The sequence below is a fragment of the Oncorhynchus keta genome, chromosome 10 (genome assembly GCF_023373465.1).
Source record: "Oncorhynchus keta strain PuntledgeMale-10-30-2019 chromosome 10, Oket_V2, whole genome shotgun sequence".
Taxonomy (NCBI): Eukaryota; Metazoa; Chordata; class Actinopteri; order Salmoniformes; family Salmonidae; genus Oncorhynchus; species Oncorhynchus keta.
In genome coordinates this window covers 48944285-48964902 of record NC_068430.1, presented here as the reverse complement: position 1 = coordinate 48964902, position 20618 = coordinate 48944285, and the positions used below count along the sequence as shown (strand labels likewise).

General features: G+C 42.6%; 1 protein-coding gene across 11 annotated transcripts in view; it reads left to right on the top strand.

The window, feature by feature from the left end:
• The window catches only part of ptprt (protein tyrosine phosphatase receptor type T), a 394370-nt gene that overhangs the window by 356485 nt on the left and 17267 nt on the right, over window positions 1–20618 (top strand). For 10 of the 11 annotated variants that reach the window (XM_035778500.2, XM_052527246.1, XM_035778501.2 and 7 more), the window contains 6 exons: window positions 1397–1484; window positions 14764–14840; window positions 15788–15824; window positions 17160–17257; window positions 17699–17815; window positions 19501–19655. In XM_035778500.2, coding sequence (XP_035634393.1) covers window positions 1397–1484; window positions 14764–14840; window positions 15788–15824; window positions 17160–17257; window positions 17699–17815; window positions 19501–19655 — 572 coding nt within the window. The remainder of the gene's footprint in view (window positions 1–1396; window positions 1485–14763; window positions 14841–15787; window positions 15825–17159; window positions 17258–17698; window positions 17816–19500; window positions 19656–20618) is intronic. The other variant, XM_052527241.1, reaches the window with a different exon arrangement.

The following is a 20618-nucleotide window of genomic DNA, read 5'->3' as shown; positions in this document are numbered from 1 at the left end:
CTTGTTCAGAACATGAGAACATATGAAAGCTGGTGGTTCCTTTTAACATAAGTCGTCAATATTCCCAGGTAAGAAGTTTTAGGTTGTAGTTATTATAGGAATTATAGGTCTATTTCCCTCTATACCATTTGTATTTCATTAACCTTTGACTATTGGATGTTCTTATAGGCACTTTAGTATTGCCAGTGTAACAGTATAGCTTCCGTCCCTCTCCTCCCTGGGCTCAAACCAGCAACACAACGACAACAGCCACCATCGAAGCAGCGTTACCCATGCAGAGCAAGGGGAACGACTACTAGAAGGCTCAGAGTGAGTGACATTTGAAACGCTATTACCGCGCGCTAACTCGCTAGCCATTTCACTTCGGTTACACCAGCCTCATCTCGGGAGTTGATAGGCTTGAAGTCATAAACAACGCAATGCTTGATGCACAACGAAGAGCTGCTGGCAAAATGCACGAAAGTGCTGTTTGAATGCATATTTACACACCTGCTTCTGCCTACCACCGCTCATTCAGATACTTAGATACTTGTATGCTTGTATGCTCAGTCAGATTATATGCAACGCAGGACACGCTAGATCATATCTAGTAATATCATCAACCTAGTGATTATGATTGATTGTTTTTTATAAGATAAGTTTAATGCTAGCTAGCAACTTACCTTGGCTTACTGCATTCGCGTAACAGGCAGTCGTGGAGTGCAACGAGAGAGAGGCAGGTCGTTATTGCGTTGGACTAGTTAACTGTAAGGTTGCAAAATTGGATCCCCCGAGCTAACAAGGTGAAAATCTGTCGTTCTGCCCCTGAACAAGGCAGGTACCCACCTAAACTGTCATTGAAAATAAGAATGTGTTCTTAACTGACTTGCCTAGTTAAATAAAGGTATAATCGACGCCCAAATATACCGATTTCCGATTGTTATGCAAACTTGAAATCGGCCCTAATTAATCGGCCATTCCGATTAATCGGTCGACCTCTAGTCCTAAAAGGGCCCATTAGTGAAAAGTGAGCAATACATGGTGAGCAAAACTCTTTTCAGTTCTTTGAGTCTCAACAAATCAAAAGATTTCAAACCGATAAATGGTTAGTGGCTGGAAGAATGGCACCTTTCATGTTATGACTTTCTGTCTTCTAACACTTTGTAACACTTTCATCTTATGATACAACTCACTGCATCATAACAAAGTTATATCAGTAATCATTGTTTAACATTTCATGGCCCTTCTGCTTACTTGTGCCTCTGTTTGGATAATACTATAGTATGGTTTTACTGTACGTACTCATGTAGATTATTTTAACTGCAAGGTTGATATTTTGTGTGTGTGTGTGTGTGTGTGCGCGCGCACGCACACTGGCCTGCAGCAATGTTTGATAGTGTGTGTGATGTGATTTCAGGGCCTGACCGAAGGACAGGCGGCCCCATGGGAGACCGCCAAGAAGGATGACAACCGCAACAAGAACCGATATGGCAACATCATCGCTTGTGAGTACTGAAGTGACTCAGATACTGAGCTAGACAAGTGTGTTTGGTGTATTTGCGCAAGTCTTTTCAGAGCTCAGGAGTCTCCTGTATTCATAGTAGACTTGAGCTAGACGTGTTCTACTCATTTGAAATGGTTAAATCTTCTCTCATAAGAGAAGACATTTGCAACCGTTTAAGGTTGTTGTAATTATGCCGCAGACTTTGAAAACAGTGGAGTCTACGACACTGTCATATTGATAGAGAACCCAAGGTCCCAATTAATGTGATACAAGAAAAGCATATTGTCCCAAGGACATAATACTTTTTTATTAAGGGTTTAGATGTCACTGGTGAGACACTTCCTACAAGTGAAGGCTTTTAAATAAAACATTGCTCTAAAATGAAAAAGCTTGTCACATGCTGATAGCCAACAGGAATGATGATATATTTGCTGTTAGTCAAAACGTTTTAATTTCATGGGCTTGTAATGGAAATTGTCCATCTTACTGCATGCTCCTCGTTAAAGTTTGGAAAAATCACAGTGTACAGTAGGTATCTTCATTTAACATAAGTCTGCCAAGAGCGATCGACAGTTAATTGTCAGACCCCAAAAATGCTATTTAGAAAGTTTCACTCTGCGAACTTGAACAGTCACTGTGTAACAGATTGTTATCTGAAGCACTTTCAATTACATTTCTTCTTTGCCCCCCAACACTGTGTAAACATAAAGCCTCCCATATGGTCATTTATAATTAAGTAGACATTGCTACCAAAATAAACAGAGTTATTGGCAAACATTTACATATCAGAGAGACTGGAGGAATCGGTGGCGATCCTGTAAAGCAGAGCTGCCCACCGGAACCACTCAAAACACAAATCTTTTAGATTCCTTTCTGTTCTTTAAATTGTCTTTATCCTCTTTTCAGGAATAGTCCCTTGCTACAGTGTCATTTGTTTGGGGAGTTCTTAAAGCTGAGTACATACAGTAAAACGCTCTTGGCAGACTTATCAGCTTTGCACACCCTTGGCATTCTCTCAACCAGCTTCACCTGGAATGCTTTTCCAACACTCTTGGAGTTCCCACTTATACTGGGCACTTGATGGCTGCTTTTCATTCACTCTGTGTGGTTTATATTTAATTGCAATGGAGTACTGTTTGCTATCGCTAGTAGGTGTTTTCAGAGAGGACCACATCATGTTGCAGTTGGATCACACCCTTTGAAATGAAGTTGAAGGAAACTTCACTGTCAGGCAGACCGTTGTCATCACATACAGTAGGCCTGGAACTTTTTTGGTATATTGCATTTTATTATTGATTTCTCAAGTAAATAGAACTTTGGTTTACAAGAAACTAGAGGGAGCAAAGATGTTTAGCTGTCAAGAAAATAGTATGTTCACATTGAAGGGTAAAGAATCAACATCATTTGACATTACAATGATATCGTCTCTTTCCGGGAAAAGCAATCGAGTAGGCTTTGCCTGATGCAATCTGATTCAGACACGAACCAATACTGCACTATTGTCATTGACTGAGGCAACAACACAACCCCCACTGAGTTATGAGTGTTGTGCGCTTTATTACACAAACTGTCACTCACTAGAGTCAGCTTGTGTTTGGAATCATGCGTAACACCTTCAGTCAGAAGGTGTTGTGTGAAGGAGTGCTCCCGGAATGATAAGTATCCCAGTTAAGTTCCGTAAAAAAAGAGGTAACTGCCACTCTGGCGGCTCACCGGTAGTCGATTCAGTTCAAGTTGGGCTGCATATGTGTGCACGTCTGTCAAAGCACAAGCTCTTTGGAAGTCGCTCATATCTTAACTGCCATTTAATTCCCGGCACGTAACGTTGAAGTATCTTCAGAGGTTCTCTTGAAGTCGTTGCCGTAGAAATCCCTTGATGTATTGACCAAAGACTGACGATTAGCATTCTCTTGACTCTCTACTTCCCCAATGTTTACTGGGTGCTTTTTTGCACCTGGCATTGATGTGAAGAAAAAAAGAAACTCTCAGGAAGCATTGATTACATTTCCACAAGACAAACAGGCTCCAATTCAGTGAGGTTATTAAATGCTGGGTGTTAACAACTATATGATGCAATTGGGTATAATTGCGAATTATTATTATTATTATTAATAGGATGTCATTCATGCTTAAGCGCTACAATATATATGATTGACTGTATCCTTTATATTTCTTATGATCATCAAAAACTTTTGAACATCAGATCGTTAGTTGCTAACCTCCATTACTGTTTCAACTTCGAATAGGCTCTTTATGTACATCTGATCCAGTAGTGTAAAGTACTTGGATGACCACCTAGTAAAGACATCAACACTATGAAATAACGCATTTGGAATCATGTAAATTAGTATCCAAAATAGTTACAGCTTTGCACACTCTTGGCATTCTCTCAACCAGCGTCATCTGGAATGCTTTTCCAACAGTCTTGAAGGAGTTCCCACATATGCTGAGCACTTGTTGGCTGCTTTTCCTTCACTCTGTGGTCTGACTCATCCCAAACCATCGCAATTGGGTTGAGATCGGGTGATTGTGGAGGCCAGGTCATCTGATGCAGCACTCCATCACTCTCCTTGGTACAATAGCCCTTACACAGCATGTAGTTGTGTTGGGTCATTGTCCCAGTTGAAAAACAAATGATAGTCCCACTAAGGGCAAACCAGATGGGATTGTGTATTTCCTGGAGAATGCTGTGGTAGCCATGCTGGTTACGTGTGCCTTGAATTCTAAATAAATCACCAACCGTGTTACCAGCAAAACATCCCAACTCCTCAATGCTTCACGGTGGGAACCACACATGAGGAGATAATCTGTGATGGGACTGTAATTTCTCTTTGCTTATTTGAACTTTTCTTGCCATAATATGGACTTGGTCTTTTACCAAATACGGCTATCTTCTGTATACCACCCCTACCTTGTCACAACACAACTGATTGGCTCAAACGCCAGAAGGAAAGAAATTCCACAAATTAACTTTTTAACAAGGCACACCTGTTAATTGAAATGCATTCCAGGTGACTACCTCGTGAAGCTGGTTGAGAGAATGCCAAGAGTGTTCAACGCTGTCATCAAGGCAAATGTTGGCTACTTTGAAGAATCTCAAATATAAATATATTTTGATTGGTTTAACATTTTTTTGGTTACTACATAGTTTTGATGTATAAACTATTATTCTACAATGTAGAAAATAGTAAAAATAAAGAATAACCCTTGAATGAGCACTTGTGTGCAAACTTTTGACTGGTACTGTATGTTGTTGACTGTTGCTAACTATAGCCCCATAGACTCTAAAACATGAAAGCCTTTAAGACTGGTATAACTCAGTTATTTTATACCCATGCTCAAAATACATTTACCCAGTGAAAGATGGGCTAATAGAAAGACGAGACTATTGCAAATGATATTAATGCTATTTATTGGATCATGACTAGCATAGCACAAATCGAAGCCAGCTGACCGGAGCTAACAAACAGCTAACCGGAGCCAGCTAATAGCTATCCCGGAGGTTATCTAACATTTACAGTACAACAATTACAACATTCTTAAACATCACAGTTATAACATTCTCTAAACCCTTAGGATATTGTCATGAGTGTCTTTTTCAAAAATAAAAATGTTCAGGAGTTAACAATTCATTTTTTCTAGATCAAAGGAATGCACCGCCATTTTATTTTACACTCAACATGTGTTTTCTGTCTAGTATGAAGTTATATAATTACTATGTTGTTCAAAACCATTACATTGACTTCAACAGGCAAGTTAGACAACTAAATTGTGGTATTCAGTGTATTTTCACACTTTACTGACCTGTAAACACAGGATAAATGATGAAACAGGAAAATGTGGCTTCTCTTTGAAAGGTTCTCTCACTTATGAGAACACACAGGTGCAGGATCGCATATGGTCCCAGTGCAAAAGAAAACAGGTCTTACTACCCCCTACTGGCCAACAGTAGTATAAACACATCGAAATAGCTTTTCAGTAAAGGCATTCTTTCCCAATACAAAGAAACAATACATAAAAACAAACAAATACACTACATCACCGCACTCCCTCTCTTGCTCTTGGTCCTCATCGTTGTAAGTCACCTTGATTTAGCACCTGTGTGTTTCTTTATGAAAATATTTAGTGAATTCCATGACAGTAGCTAAAGCAAGGAGCTATAGCAGCACACAAGTAGACTACAAATGCATCCTGGGGTGGGCATGCCCTGAGCTCGTGAAGTGAGTGATACTGGAGTGAAATTGGAGTGGGCGACAAGGCAGACGCTCCAGCATTTGTGAATTCCGCTTCAAAGCTCCAGTGAAATTGGGCACACTCTGCTCCACTCTGCTCCAGCTCCGCTAACATACTCTGATCCTGACTGGTTGTATCACCGTCTGGTATTGCAACTGCACCACCCGCGACCGGGAGACCCTACAGAGGGTGGTTTAGACGGCCCAGCCCATCACTGGGGGCGAGCTCCCAGCCATCCAGGATGGATGTACAGTACATGCCAGGCGGTGTACGAGAAAGGTCTGAAAATTTGCGAAAGACTCCAGCAACCGAGACATGTCTGTTTCTCCATGCTCGCTACCAGCAGGCAGTACCGGTGCCACAAGGTTCAAACAGACAGACTCCTAAACAGCTTCTAATTTCCTGGCCATAAGACTGTTAAATGGCTAACAACCACTGCTTTCTCTCTCCCAAAGACAATCCACACTGACTCTATGCCCACCCACAGGTCTCTACCCACTCAAACACAACCTACACTGCTGCTAAAATGTAATTTTGATTAGATTTATTACTCCATTACGCTGCTGTCCATTGATTGATTGCCATTACCATTAGTATTTATCCTGCTTCTGGTCACTTACTCCTGTTTACATGTACAGTATATATTACCATGAGTATGTACAGTGGGGCAAAAAAGTATTTAGTCAGCCACCAATTGTGCAAGTTCTCCCACTTAAAAAGATGAGAGGCCTGTAATTTTCATCATAGGTACACTTCAACTATGACAGACAAAATTAGAAAAATGACATTGTAGGAATTTTAATGAATTTATTTGCAAATTATGGTGGAAAATAAGTATTTGGTCACCTACAAACAAGCACGATATCTGGCTCTCACAGACCTGTAACTTCTTCTTTAAGAGGCTCCTCTGTCCTCCACTCGTTACCTGTATTAATGGCACCTCTTTGAACTTGTTATCAATATAAATACACCTGTCCACAACCTCAAACAGTCACACTCCAAACTCCACTATGGCCAAGACCAAAGAGCTGTCAAAGGACACCAGAAACAAAATTGTAGACCTGCACCAGGCTGGGAAGACTGAATCTGCAATAGGTAAGCAGCTTGGTTTGAAGAAATCAATTGTGGGAGCAATTATTAGGAAATGGAAGACATACAAGACCACTGATAATCTCCCTCGATCTGGGGCTCCATGCAAGATCTCACCCCGTGGGGTCAAAATGATCACAAGAACGGTGAGCAAAAATCCCAGAACCACACGGTGGGACCTAGTGAATGACCTGCAGAGAGCTGGGACCAAAGTAACAAAGCCTACCATAAGTAACACACTATGCCGCCAGGGACTCAAATCCTGCAGTGCCAGACGTGTTCCTCTGCTTAAGCCAGTACATGTCCAGGCCCGTCTGAAGTTTGCTAGAGAGCATTTAGATGATCCAGAAGAAGATTGGGAGAATGTCATATGGTCAGATGAAACCAAAATAGAACATTTTGGTAAAAACTCAACTCGTCGTGTTTGGAGGACAAAGAATGCTGAGTTTCATCCAAAGAACACCATACCTACTGTGAAGCATGGGGGTGGAAACATCATGCTTTGGGGCTGTTTTTCTGCAAAGGGACCAGGACGACTGATCGGTGTAAAGGAAAGAATGAATGGGGCCATATATTGTGAGATTTTGATTTTATTTTTCATTTTGTCTGTCATAGTTGAAGTGTACCTATGATGAAAAGTACAGGCCTCTCATCTTTTTAAGTGGGAGAACTTGCACAATTGGTGGCTGACAAAATACTTTTTTGCCCCACTGTATATTACCGTTACCAGTCACTTTTCAGCCGTTTTCCCATGTATATCCTACTACCAGTCACTTTATGTGTAAACCCACCTCAACCACATCAGTACCCCTGCACATTGAATAAGGTACTGGCACTGACCTGAAAAAAAAAATATATATATTTTATTACATTTTCTATTGTCTATATTATTATTAGCACTGCATTGTTGGAAAAAAGCTATCAATGTAAGAATTTCACTGCACTGTTTTACATCTGTTTTTTCAATGACTGTAGGCCATCATTGTAAATAAGAATTTGTTCATAACTGACTTGCCTCACTTAAATGAATAAATGGTTAAATTAAAATAAAAAAATGATCGGTCACATACCCGTGTTTAGCAGATGTTATTGCTGGTGTAGTGAAATGCTTGTGTTTCTAACTACAGCAGTGAGGTAATTTCTAAAGCTTGGTCGCAAATGGGTCTTCCAAATGGACAATGACCCCAAGCATACTTCCAAAGTTGAGGCAAAATGGCTTAAGGACAACAAAGTCAAGGTATTGGCATAGCCATCACAAAGCCCTGAACTCAATCCTGTTGAAAATTTGTGGGCAGAACTGAAAAAGCGTGTGCGAGCAAGGAGGCCTCCAAACCTGACTCCATTACACCAGCTATGAAAAATGGGCCAAAATTCACCCAACTTATTGTGCGAAGCTTGTGGAAGGCTAACCAAAATGTTTGACCCAAGTTAAACAATTTAAAGGAAATGCTACCAAATACTAATGGAGTGTATGTAAACTTCTGAGCCACTGGGAATGTGATGAAAGAAATAAAAGCTGAAATAAATCATTCTCTCTACTATTATTCTGATATTTCACATTCTTAAAATAAAGTGGTGATCCTAACTGACCTAAGACAGGGAATTTTTACTATGATTAAATGTTAGGAATTGTGATAAACTGAGTTTAAATGTATTTGGCCAAGGTATACGTAAACTTCCGACTTCAACTGTTCATATGAGATGAGTAATGCAAAATATGTAAAAAATAAAAAATAAAAAAAAATATTGACCAGTGTTCCATTATTAAAGTCAGTCTCTCGGTCCCAGCTTTGATGCTCCTGTACTGACCTCGCCTTCTGGATAATAGCAGGGTAAACAGGCAGTGGCTCGGGTCTTTGTTGTCCTTGATGATCTTTCTGGCCTTCCTGTAATATCGAGTGCTGTAGGTGTCCTGGAGGGCAGGTAGTTTGCCCCCGGTGATGCGTTGTGCACACCGCGCCACCCTCTGGAGAGCTCAGCGGTTGCAGGTGGTGCAGTTGCCATACCAGGTGGTGATAGGGATTTAGGTGACAAGCCAAACTTCTTCAGCCTCCTGATGTTGAACAGGCGCTGTTGCGCCTTTTTCACCACACTGTCTGTGTGGGTGGACCATTTCAGTTTGTCAGTGATGTATGCCGAGGAACTTGAAGCTTTCCACCTTCTTCACTTCGGTCCCGTTGATGTGGATAGGGGGGTGCTCCCTCTGCCGTTTCCTGAAGTCCACAATTAGCTTTTTTGTTTTGTCTCACATTGAGTGAGAGGTTATTTTCTGGCACCACACACCCAGGGCCCTCACCTCCTTCTTGTAGGCTCTCGTCATTTTTGGTAATCAGGCCTACTACTGTTGTGTCGTATACATTACATTTAAGTCATTTAGCAGACGCTCTTATCCAGAGCGACTTACAAATTGGTGCATACACCTTATGACATCCAGTGGAACAGCCACTTTACAATAGTGCATCTAAATCTTTTAGGGGGTGAGAAGGATTACTTACCCTATCCTAGGTATTCCTTGAAGAGGTGGGGTTTCAGGTGTCTCCGGAAGGTGGTGATTGACTCCGCTGTCCTGGCGTCGTGAGGGAGTTTGTTCCACCATTGGGGGCCAGAGCAGCGAACAGTTTTGACTGGGCTGAGCGGGAACTGTACTTCCTCAGTGGTAGGGAGGCGAGCAGGCCAGAGGTGGATGAACGCAGTGCCCTTGTTTGGGTGTAGGGCCTGATCAGAGCCTGGAGGTACTGAGGTGTCGTTCCCCTCACAGCTCCGTAGGCAAGCACCATGGTCTTGTAGCGGATGCGAGCTTCAACTGGAAGCCAGTGGAGAGAGCGGAGGAGCGGGGTGACGTGAGAGAACTTGGGAAGGTTGAACACCAGACGGGCTGTGGCGTTCTGGATGAGTTGTAGGGGTTTAATGGCACAGGCAGGGAGCCCAGCCAACAGCGAGTTGCAGTAATCAAGACGGGAGATGACAAGTGCCTGGATTAGGACCTGCGCCGCTTCCTGTGTGAGGCAGAGGTCGTACTCTGCGGATGTTGTAGAGCATGAACCTACAGGAACGGGACACCGCCTTGATGTTAGTTGAGAACGACAGGGTGTTGTCCAGGATCACGCCAAGGTTCTTAGCGCTCTGGGAGGAGGACACAATGGAGTTGTCAACCGTGATGGCGAGATCATGGAACGGGCAGTCCTTCCCCGGGAGGAAGAGGAGCTCCGTCTTGCTGAGGTTCAGCTTGAGGTGGTGATCCGTCATCCACACTGATATGTCTGCCAGACATGCAGAGATGCGATTCGCCACCTGGTCATCAGAAGGGGGAAAGGAGAAGATTAATTGTGTGTCGTCTGCATAGCAATGATAGGAGAGACCATGTGAGGTTATGACAGAGCCAAGTGACTTGGTGTATAGCGAGAATAAGAGAGGGCCTAGAACAGAGCCCTGGGGGACACCAGTGGTGAGAGCGCGTGGTGAGGAGACAGATTCTCGCCACGCCACCTGGTAGGAGCGACCTGTCAGGTAGGACGCAATCCAAGCGTGGGCCGTGCCGGAGATGCCCAACTCGGAGAGGGTATACAAACTTGATGATTGAGTTGGAAGCGTGCGTGGCCACGCAGTCATGGATGAACAGGGAGTACAGGAAGGGGCTGAGCACGCACCCTTGTGGGGCCCCAGTGTTGAGGATCAGCGAAGTGGAGGTGTTGTTTCCTACCTTCACCACCTGGTAGCGGCCCGTCAGGAAGTTAGGTTGTCCGGAAGCAAGACGTCGGTATCTGCGACTTGGCTGGTTTTCCTTTTGTAGTTCATGATTGTCTGTAGACCCTGCCACATACGTCTCGTATCTGAGCCGTTGAATTGCTACTCCACTTTGTCTCTATACTGACGTTTTGCCTGTTTGATTGCATTACGGAGGGAATAACTGCAGTGTTTGTATTCAGCCATATTCCCAGACACCTTTCCGTGGTTAGATGCGATGGTTGGCGCTTAGAATCCTGTGCACGTGGCGAATAAAACTCTAAACATGACCCTTAGACTATCTAGCTTACAAAAGAGTCTAATATATCTTCCTACACTATATTTTAACAGTACATTTATATATTTCCTATTGGGCAAAGACCCCCACCTCCTTCTCTTGCTAATACACTTCCTTGGCTGTAATCCATTCCCGATCTGAATGATACTGTACTTGTCCAAACATGGACTTCTCGTTGAATGGGGTCAAAGTCAACAGTTAGTGTCGTTGATGAAACACGCGGCATCTCTCAGGTACACCCCATGGCAGTCTAATCTCTGAACTGCAGAACAGGGTTAAACCGGATCATCCAACTACCAGCATGCGGCACAAACAACATTCTGTCAGTTTGACAGTGGAACCTCCAGGAGGTCTGACTTTTATAGGTTAAATCAACCCTGTTTAAACTCTGAGCAATTGTTTTGGACCCAGTACCGTGAAATATAATTTGAAAGCTACAGCCCTAGTCTTTTTGTAAATGAAACTCAAATCTTTCTGCTCGCAATTATCCGAATTTAGCCCCCCGCTGCCTCCACATAAAGGCCATAAATCCCATATGCAATGTCGTTAAATTCACCAATAGTGTAAACGTTTAGTTTGCATTGAAAGGGTACACCTTGGTGGTCATTGTAAAGCAATGCATTTCCTTCTCCAACTTGTATGCATCCTCCACATGCACCGTTGATCTAACACAGATGTCTACAATAAGAAAAGTACATGGGAAAAGAGGTTTGAAGTTTCCTCACCGGTTTGTCTTTTTTGAGATAATTTGAAAGCCCTGATTGCTTGAGTGATTTTAAAATGTCAGGCTTGAAAATCTGAGTAGCCATTATGGAACAATGTCTCACTACCCAAACCAGACACAACTGGTTTCAAGTGGCCAAGAGACGTCATGTGATCTCCTGTTGCTATCTCGTGGACGAACTGGGAATCAGACAGAGGATATATTTACATCAATAAATAGGTAGGGACTTCAGCTTTCTCCTCATGTCATTCCTGCAATATGAAAAACGACTTTGCACAAGCCCTGCACTTTTAAAATGGCTGTGTTCCTATGGGAATTTGCGCATGCGTCACCATTAGGTCATATGTGTTTGTAGGACTTTTGAAACCGACATGTACTTTATGAAGGTAGTATACAATATTATGTGTGGTTTAGAAAATGCTGCCAGAAGGCGTCAGAGTTTAACAGGTTAAAGTCCATAATGCATTCAGCCACGTTGACAGTTTAGTGGCTATCTATAAATTCTGTGGGGACAACATGGGCTTTAATGATTAATGGAGCTGTGACATACCATGCGTTACCGGGAGAAGGCAGGTCCCCTCGATCAGCAATTCAAATCCGATACTGTTGTGTTTTTAACGTGTCTACGTTTTCACTGTAATCCTTTCTCCATGACATAGACTGTGAAACGGAGATTATGATAATCTGTTGGTCTCAGTAAAATACAGGATTTGATAGACAATAGTCAACGACGATAGATATTTAGTGTACAAAATCAGATATGCCTCTTACTTCATATGGTCCAAGCTGCTCTGTAGAATTAAAGTTTTAGAAAAGTTAACATGCAGGCCTGCACCTAAGTTTTACAAAAAATAGTTCAGCTGAGGAATCGGTAGCATAAATCAGTAATGAGTTCACAAACCTTCCGTTTGAGGACTGGGCTAGTGATGTCTTTATTAGGATTGTGCTTGAGGCGTGTGGTGCTTAAGATGTATAGGTGTTATAGCCTGGAGGCCTGCACAGGGAACCCTTGTGTGGGCAGGGTCCTCTGTGGCGCCACCTTCACACAACCCCCTGCCAGCCCTCACCCAGTGTCCTGGCTCACGTGAGAGGAGAGGTAGGGAGAGGAGGGTCGCTCAGCCAACCAATGGAATTTCGTTTTTTAACTGTCATCACCCAGTAAATATAGATCAGCAAGAACACAACCGCGGAGTATAGGCTGACATCTCTGATAAGCGCAGATATGAAGTTATCGTTCTCAGTACATGCCTTATTGGAATGCTGCTAGGCCTATCATCCAGGAGTGTCAGATCAGTCAGGAAATGTGCTGCAGCGCTCGGATATTTGCATATCACAGATCAAAGTGAGAAGGGATCAGTGTGTTACACATCATCCCATCATCATCTTCACGTCCTTTTTTTCATCCGCCACCACCATCGCCATCACTCCCTTAATTGCCAAGCAGAAGCCCTGTGGAGTCCAGCTCAAGATTTCACATGTCAAAATTACAGTAATGGGTCATGTGTTTGTAGAGTGAAAGGTAGATGTTGTGGTTGAAGTGTTGTGGAAATTAGAACCAAAAGGAAGAGAGACTATAGATTCTTAAATCAACTAAATTAAATTAGCTTTATTTGCAAAAATGGAGCAGTTGACAATCACTCAATGGTGCAGAGTTAAGGGCCCAACGAACAGAGTTGGATCTCAGCTTTAATAGAAAAGTACTACGTCTGTCTATGTGGCTGTTAGCAGATGTGTGTGAACAGGGGCGGGGAACATAGTGTGTAAAAGGCGATTAGTTTGTCTGTGCAGATTAAGATGGCACAAGGGCTCAACAGTCTAACTGCATTTGCCACAGCTCACACTATAATGTGCTCCTTTCTGCAAGTTTCCACACAGCTGAGTTCCTGCAGATAGTAAAAACACAGGATGTGTCACATGCTGCGATCTTAGCTATACGTCAAGTCTTATAACTAAGTCAAACAAAGACAAGTTTCTATCAGGTTAGAAAAAAACACTAGGATATAACAAAAGACAACTCTCTAAGTAAAAACAGCATAGCTTGTCTAATTTGTTATTTTTCCCCCCCACAGAAGTAACTAATTCAATCATGCAGTGAGATTAGTCATGTGCTCTGTGTGTACAGACATAGTTGCGCGTTTGACAATTTCGAGATGGAAATCGTCTCGCTGACTAGGTGATAAAACGCAGTACGTCTCTGTAATCCGTCCCATGAATTGAATGTACTATATAGAGTGACAATGCTCCTATGGAACCTACAAACATAGAAATAAGAACGTATAAAAAAAGCGTCTCCACTCAAGTCAATGATGGCATATTGGGTGGACTGGCAGCCATTTAAAGTGTTTCCATGCGAGGAAGTAAAAGCAGGAAGTGTACCCTTCAACCTGTGCTGTGATTTGTTGAGTCAACTCAGCTGACATTACAAAAAATACATTCCATTGCTTACGCCACATCAGTTGGCATCATTTGAATGAACATTCTACATTACCATGGCAATACAGCATCAGTTGATAGAACATTCCAAAATACCATGGAAATTATTGCATCACAATACCAGGCAGTCATTGCGAGTGTACACATGAGTTTAACAGTCAATTGCCAGGGTTAGAGCTTCCACGCCTGTTCTATTCCTTTGTATTTATATGCCTACAAATACGTATTTTCAAATCAAATGTTATTAGTCAACAGGTGACAACCTTACAGTGAAATGCTTACTTACGAGCCCCTAACCAACAACTTTGGTGATATGTAAATGGCTACAAGAAATACAGATAAACTCTCTAGGTAGTTAGTGTGGTCTACAGTTCATCATGAGATACTCTATCTCAGGCGAGCAATAGCTCGAGACTTCCTTAGATATCGTGCCATTAAAATACTTTTGCCATTAAAATACTGCAAATCGGTCTCTCGCGCTAGGGTGTGTTTTGCATTAAAGCTGTGGTAGTGGCACATGTAGGCTGCATCTCAAATGGCATCCTTTTCCCTGTACAATGCACTACTTTTGACCAGGGCCCATAGTGCACTACTTTTGACCAGGACCCATAGTGCACTACTTTTGACCAGGACCCATAGTGCACTACTTTTTACCACTGCCCTATGCAGGGAATAGGATGCCGAAGACCTCAGACATTTGATGTTGAGGTGTAGTTGTGTGAACCTTGAATGGGTAAATGTAACTTTAGGCCTGCTCTTTGTGAATTTTTGACCCCACAGATGACCACACTCGAGTCAGGCTGCAACTGCTGGACGGAGACCCCCACTCAGACTACATCAACGCCAACTACATAGACGTAAGTATGGGGCGGCGGAGATGTGAAGGGGAATGGAATTTTTATCTGATTGCTTTTGAATTTGACTTAATACAAGGTCTCATTTAGCCTTCTGAAACCATGTATTAGTAAGGAGATGAGACAGCATTTCACTTCATGACATCTTTACTAAGATAAAATCAAATATTGCATAGAGCATTATGGGTGCTGTAGTACATCACGCTACAAACATTACTATTATGAATGGTCAGTGAAGACTGATTTTGCAAGGATGGACTCAAAATATGACACACCATCGTCACACAAACGGAGATTATATATACAGTAGAAAACATATATGCTTTTTACGAGGCAATGTGCCTGTAACATTGACAAATCTGCTGCAAACACAGCGTACTGCATCTGAGCATGCATTTGCTCATCTTCGGATGAAAGAATTCTGCATTGACATAACTACCATAACGACAGTGTAGATATGATTGTCTCTATTATGCTGTGGGGACTGGGAATGCCCTGTACTCCGAGAAGCAGCATCAGGACAAGTCGGCATTATAGCTGTGTGTATAATCATATCATCGAGCCCCATTTCCTCTAATAAAACAATTACTGGGTCGATGTGCCAAGATCCGCTGGTAAAATGTATTGTTATACCCAGCTCTAGGAGCCTCAACTGTGTTGATTTTTTTATTTATCTCATAGCGGTTGTAATAGTAATGAATTTGTAGAATTTCTTTCACACACACATTCCCACTTGATATGGTGAAATGGCAATGTCCTATTAAGGATATAAAATGTATATACTGTATTCATTTGAACTAAGCATTCTGTCTCGATGGAACAATATGATAGAATTTCCATTTTGGCAGATAGGAAAATTAAGGTTCTCGGATTTGATTTGATCTGATTTGAAAGGACCTTGAGCCGTTACAGTACGCCTGGGGTTTTTCTTTTTTCTCTTCTTCTCACAGGGGTATCATAGACCAAGACATTACATCGCTACACAAGGTAATTAAATTGGATGGTTGGCTGGTAAGACGCAAGACACCTGGAAAAGTATCCCCAGACATGGGGGAGGCAATTACTCAGATGTAAAAAATATATATATATATATAATAATAATACTCTTAAAAGCCAATGACAAAAATGTAACACCCCATTCCTTTTGTTCCATAACAAACTGGGGCTTATCTTGAACTGATCCTGGGCATGGTTGTGATTTGGATAAGTCGTTCTCCTTCTGGGATAAGATAAAGGGCGCGTTCCTCTGCTCAGACATTGCTAACGCCTGGATAGGTATTTTAAGTATCGGGCTAACCACGTTTTAGAAATCTGTCAGTCAATGACACAGTTGATGACATGGCACACAACGATTGGTTGATGCATGCAACGTCTGAGCAGGGGAACGCGACCAAATAATGATGAGACAGTGATTGCTGAATATTATTTGGGAAGTGTATAACTGCACTGGGAGGTCAATGGGCGCTCTGGTCAAAAGTAATGCACTATATCGGGGATACAATGTGCCATTTCCGGGGATAGGGTATCATTTTAGAAGAGGCCCGAATGACACGATTTTAACATTATGCAGGGAAGAACGACTGCCCCCTCTCATTGACTCCACAGAAGTTCAAAGCCGACCACGGTACTGCAGGCATTGTTAGCAAAAAACAGGATCCCCAATTGTGAATGGAAAATGTGCAATCTTTGTGGTCAATCTTCATGTAAAAAAAAGTATAATTCAAAGACAATCATGGTACCAGTATTTGCTTCTAATACACCAGATGTGTGTTCTTGAACCGATTATTTTAAAATCACACAAGTTATAAGGATTATTTAGTTGCTAGTTGGCCTTCAACTTGAGTTACTCAATGAGATGGGGCAACACTGAGCTAACCTGCAATGTCACTTCCTGGAGCAGCTCAAACTGTGTATGTTATGTCACCACGAGTCTCCATCTTTACTGACTTAATTTGGCTTCAATTCGGTGTTTCTTAATCATGGTCCTATGGACCCAAAGGGGTGCACATTTTTTGTTTTTGCCCTAGCTCTTCACACCTGATTCCAATTGTCAACTCATCATATTTGATCATTTGAATCGGGTGTGTAGTGCTAAGGCAAAAACTAAAAATGTGTACCCCTTTGGGTCCCCAGGATTAAGAAACACTTCACATAGGAATGAATGTGAGTCTTCACATAGAAATGAATGGTACAGGTGATCAATGGCTTTGCCTATTCATATATACAGTCATTGCTCCTATGTGTACTTCCTGGTTCCTGTTATGACATTATCTCTGTCCAATCCTTCTTGATCTCATCCTTGCTCTCCTTCTCTCCTTCCAGGCCCCATGCAGGAGACAGTGAGAGATTTCTGGAGGATGATCTGGCAGGAGAATTCCGGCAGTATTGTCATGGTTACCAACCTGGTGGAAGTGGGCAGGGTGAGTTCATCAAAGAGGATTTGAAAGGTGTTAGAGCAAGCGGCTAAGTTCTTATACTGAATGGATTTCTGTGCTGTTTCTTTCCCCGCTGCAAAAGCCAGTTGTTTAATAGATCAGGGTGTGTCAATCATAGTTCGTATTCCCCTTCCCTACACCTCATACCCTTACTGTTCACAACAAATATATGCGATAACAAATAGTTAAAACAAATCAACATCAAATATGTGACGACAAAATTGAATTCAATGCCATTAAATCAGGCCTCTTTGTATGTCTTATATGCTATCAACTCCTCTGATTGGTCCTTTAATGTTATGTTTAATAATATTATTTCTGTCCATTTCAGGGACCCCTTTTGGCTCAACAGCACCTCCAGAGGCAAAAGTCCCATATAGCCTCTGTAAGAGACAAAGCACTGACCATATATGTTTCTCTGCCCAGGTGAAGTGTGTGAGGTACTGGCCTGACGAGACCGAAGTGTACGGAGATGTCAAGGTGACACTGATCGAGACAGAGCCACTGGCCGAGTATGTCATCCGCACCTTCACAGTACAGAAGGTACACAGACTAAGTCAATAGCCAGGCTTGCTTGTTTAGCTCTCATTCATTCCAATTTGCCGGATTAACATTGTGGTTGACAGCAAGGTGAAGCTATGTTGTCCAACTGGGAAATGAGAGTATAATTGAACACTGGTAATCAGTGAGGATTTGCATTGAAAGAAGCACAATACAGTTGGGATGCAGGATTCCGTATGCGACGCTATTGTTCTGTTAGCTCCCTTTAAAAGGGAAATATCAGAGGAACAGTCACGAAACTAGCAAGCATTGATAGGCTTGAAATGCATCTTTCTGTGACTCTGTGAAAGCCGCTTAGGCAGACAACACGAGCTAGTAGTCAACTAATTTTGCAATGCTTTAATCCATCTGTTTTGCAAGAAAGCTAAAGTTCCTTTTAACCTGCTCACACTCTTCATTTGAAAGGGAAACGGGACATTGTCATTACAAAACGCCACCATCACACCACAACCTTAATTCCTGTGCCTTAAAAAGCAGTGCACTGTGATGGCCGGGAATCACGCTTCGGATGCGTATGCGTTCAAATGGAGCGTATTAAATGGTTTTAATTGCAGAAAATAATGAGTTCTGAAATTATGAAAAGCATTATTAATGATGAGTCCAAGGGGATTATTTTACTGCACCACGCAGATAGATAGATCTTTAGGCCCGCACACACACACTCTCACTTTAATCCATTGAGAATATGTTAAACCAGAGCCCACTGGTTTGGCAAGCTTAGACACAGTTTACCCCCGCTTTACACTGTTACACTCCAATGCACTATTAAAGGTGGTATGTGTCCATACACTCCAAACAGTGAAGGTATTTTAACTGCGGTATTAAACTGTTATGTGGGTTTTGCTGGCATATCAAAGCTGGCAGGCAGGGATTAAACAGCTCACCAACCCGGCAATTAACCGCTTAGCATTAGCACAGGGAGTGGAGGTGTGAAGCCTGTGATTATTATTACTACTGAAGCCCAGCGCTATACTGTTCTGTAAATGGCGTTATTCCAGTTTCCGCACATCCACTCCCTTTATGTGCTGCTGCCTTCGCTGATATCCTTATTGGAGTGGGTTTTTAGTATCATGCCATGTGCCTTTAAGAGTGAGAACCAGTTACTTTCTACTCTGCCAAGTTCACGTTGCCATAGTAAACATGAGCTAGGCCCTACCCTACCTTCTTTCCCAATCTGTGATTTACTGCATTTTGTGGCTTTGTTGTTTCCCATCTTAGATGTTTACCCCATATTGATTTCGGAATGTAATTTGAACATCGAAGGAAAGGAAATCAATAGGCCTCCAGTTATCAAATCACCTTTTGTTTTGTTCCCCTCAATACTTGCCTGTATGCTCAAGTCGTCATAATGTATTTTCTTAAAAGAAACAAATCGATAGCTACTGTATATTCAGTTGTTGAGCCGGAATGGGAGCCCGTCAGATCTTCAGTATCCAGGAAGTCTCTATTTTGTTTAGTCAGCCCTCAGTTTCCAGGAATTCCAGGAAACTCAGACATTTCTAACTTGGAAACCTGCTGTAGAAAGAGGAGGCCCAAGTTTCCCACTTGGAAAGTATCAGAATCAATCAATAGGAAGCTCTATGCCAATGACTTATTAACTTCCATTTTTAACTTCCAACGCGTCATGTATTTGTCTCCATTTAAGCCTCCATTTTGTTTCTTCTCAGAAGGGCCACCACGAGATTCGAGAGATCCGTCAGTTCCACTTCACCAGCTGGCCTGACCACGGGGTACCCTGCTATGCCACCGGCCTCCTGGGCTTCGTCCGCCAGGTCAAGTTCCTCAACCCGCCCGACGCTGGCCCCATTGTGGCCCACTGCAGGTACGTACTGTCCACACCGAGGGGGATTGTGGGACATAACACAGGACTAATGGGATGACATATTTGACACTCAGGGCTTTTGTCTATGTATTTATTTATACTTTATTTAATCAGAAATAACAACAGTAGCTAGCGGCAGGTAGCCTAGTGGCTAAGAGCATTGGGCCAGTAACCAAAAGGTCGCTGGTCTGAATCCCTGAGCTGCCTTCGTAAAGAACATGTGTACTTGAGCAAGGCATTATTACTCTAATTGCTCCTGTAAGTCTCTCTGCATAAGAGCATCTGCTAAATGACAAAAATGTAGCTGGGAGCCTTCATATACATTTTTAGGTCGAAAAATGAATAAGCGAGAGCAATGGGAGACTAAGGCCTCTCTCTCTTGCTCCTTCCCTCATCTACCCCTCCCCAGCCCACTCAAACACCCACCCCTTGAAACAGAGGCATTGAGCTCAGACAGGTGAAGGGGGAAGGGTGGGGGAGGCACGGGGGAGTGGAGAAGAGGGGAGGGGACAGAGGGATGGAGTGCGTGAGCGTGCACAATGAGATGTGACAGGGAGAGGCTGCTAAATGGCACAATGCAATTTTACATTTGGCTCGGGTCTCTCAAAACAAAGCAGATGTGACTAAGACATTTTCAGAGTGGATTAGCTCAAGTGCCAAGCGCTGCTCTTTCTGCTCTCATGAAGCATTGGGCGCCTTGCTCCCTCTAATACCCCCGAGGACGAGATGGGGAGAGACGATGGCAAAGTTTATTACTGCCACTTTATCTCCTGCCCCTTATCTTCGCCCACTCATCGATGACATTAACCTTTATGAACCACCTGTCGCAGGAGAGTGACCTGTCTTCATCTGTCTGTCTGTTTTTCGGACTCTGTCCCTGTGTCTGTTTGTCCCTCTTTTCTTCCTAATAGGCATGGCATTTGCATCCCCGTAGCAACCCACTATATTTAACCTCCCTGTTCC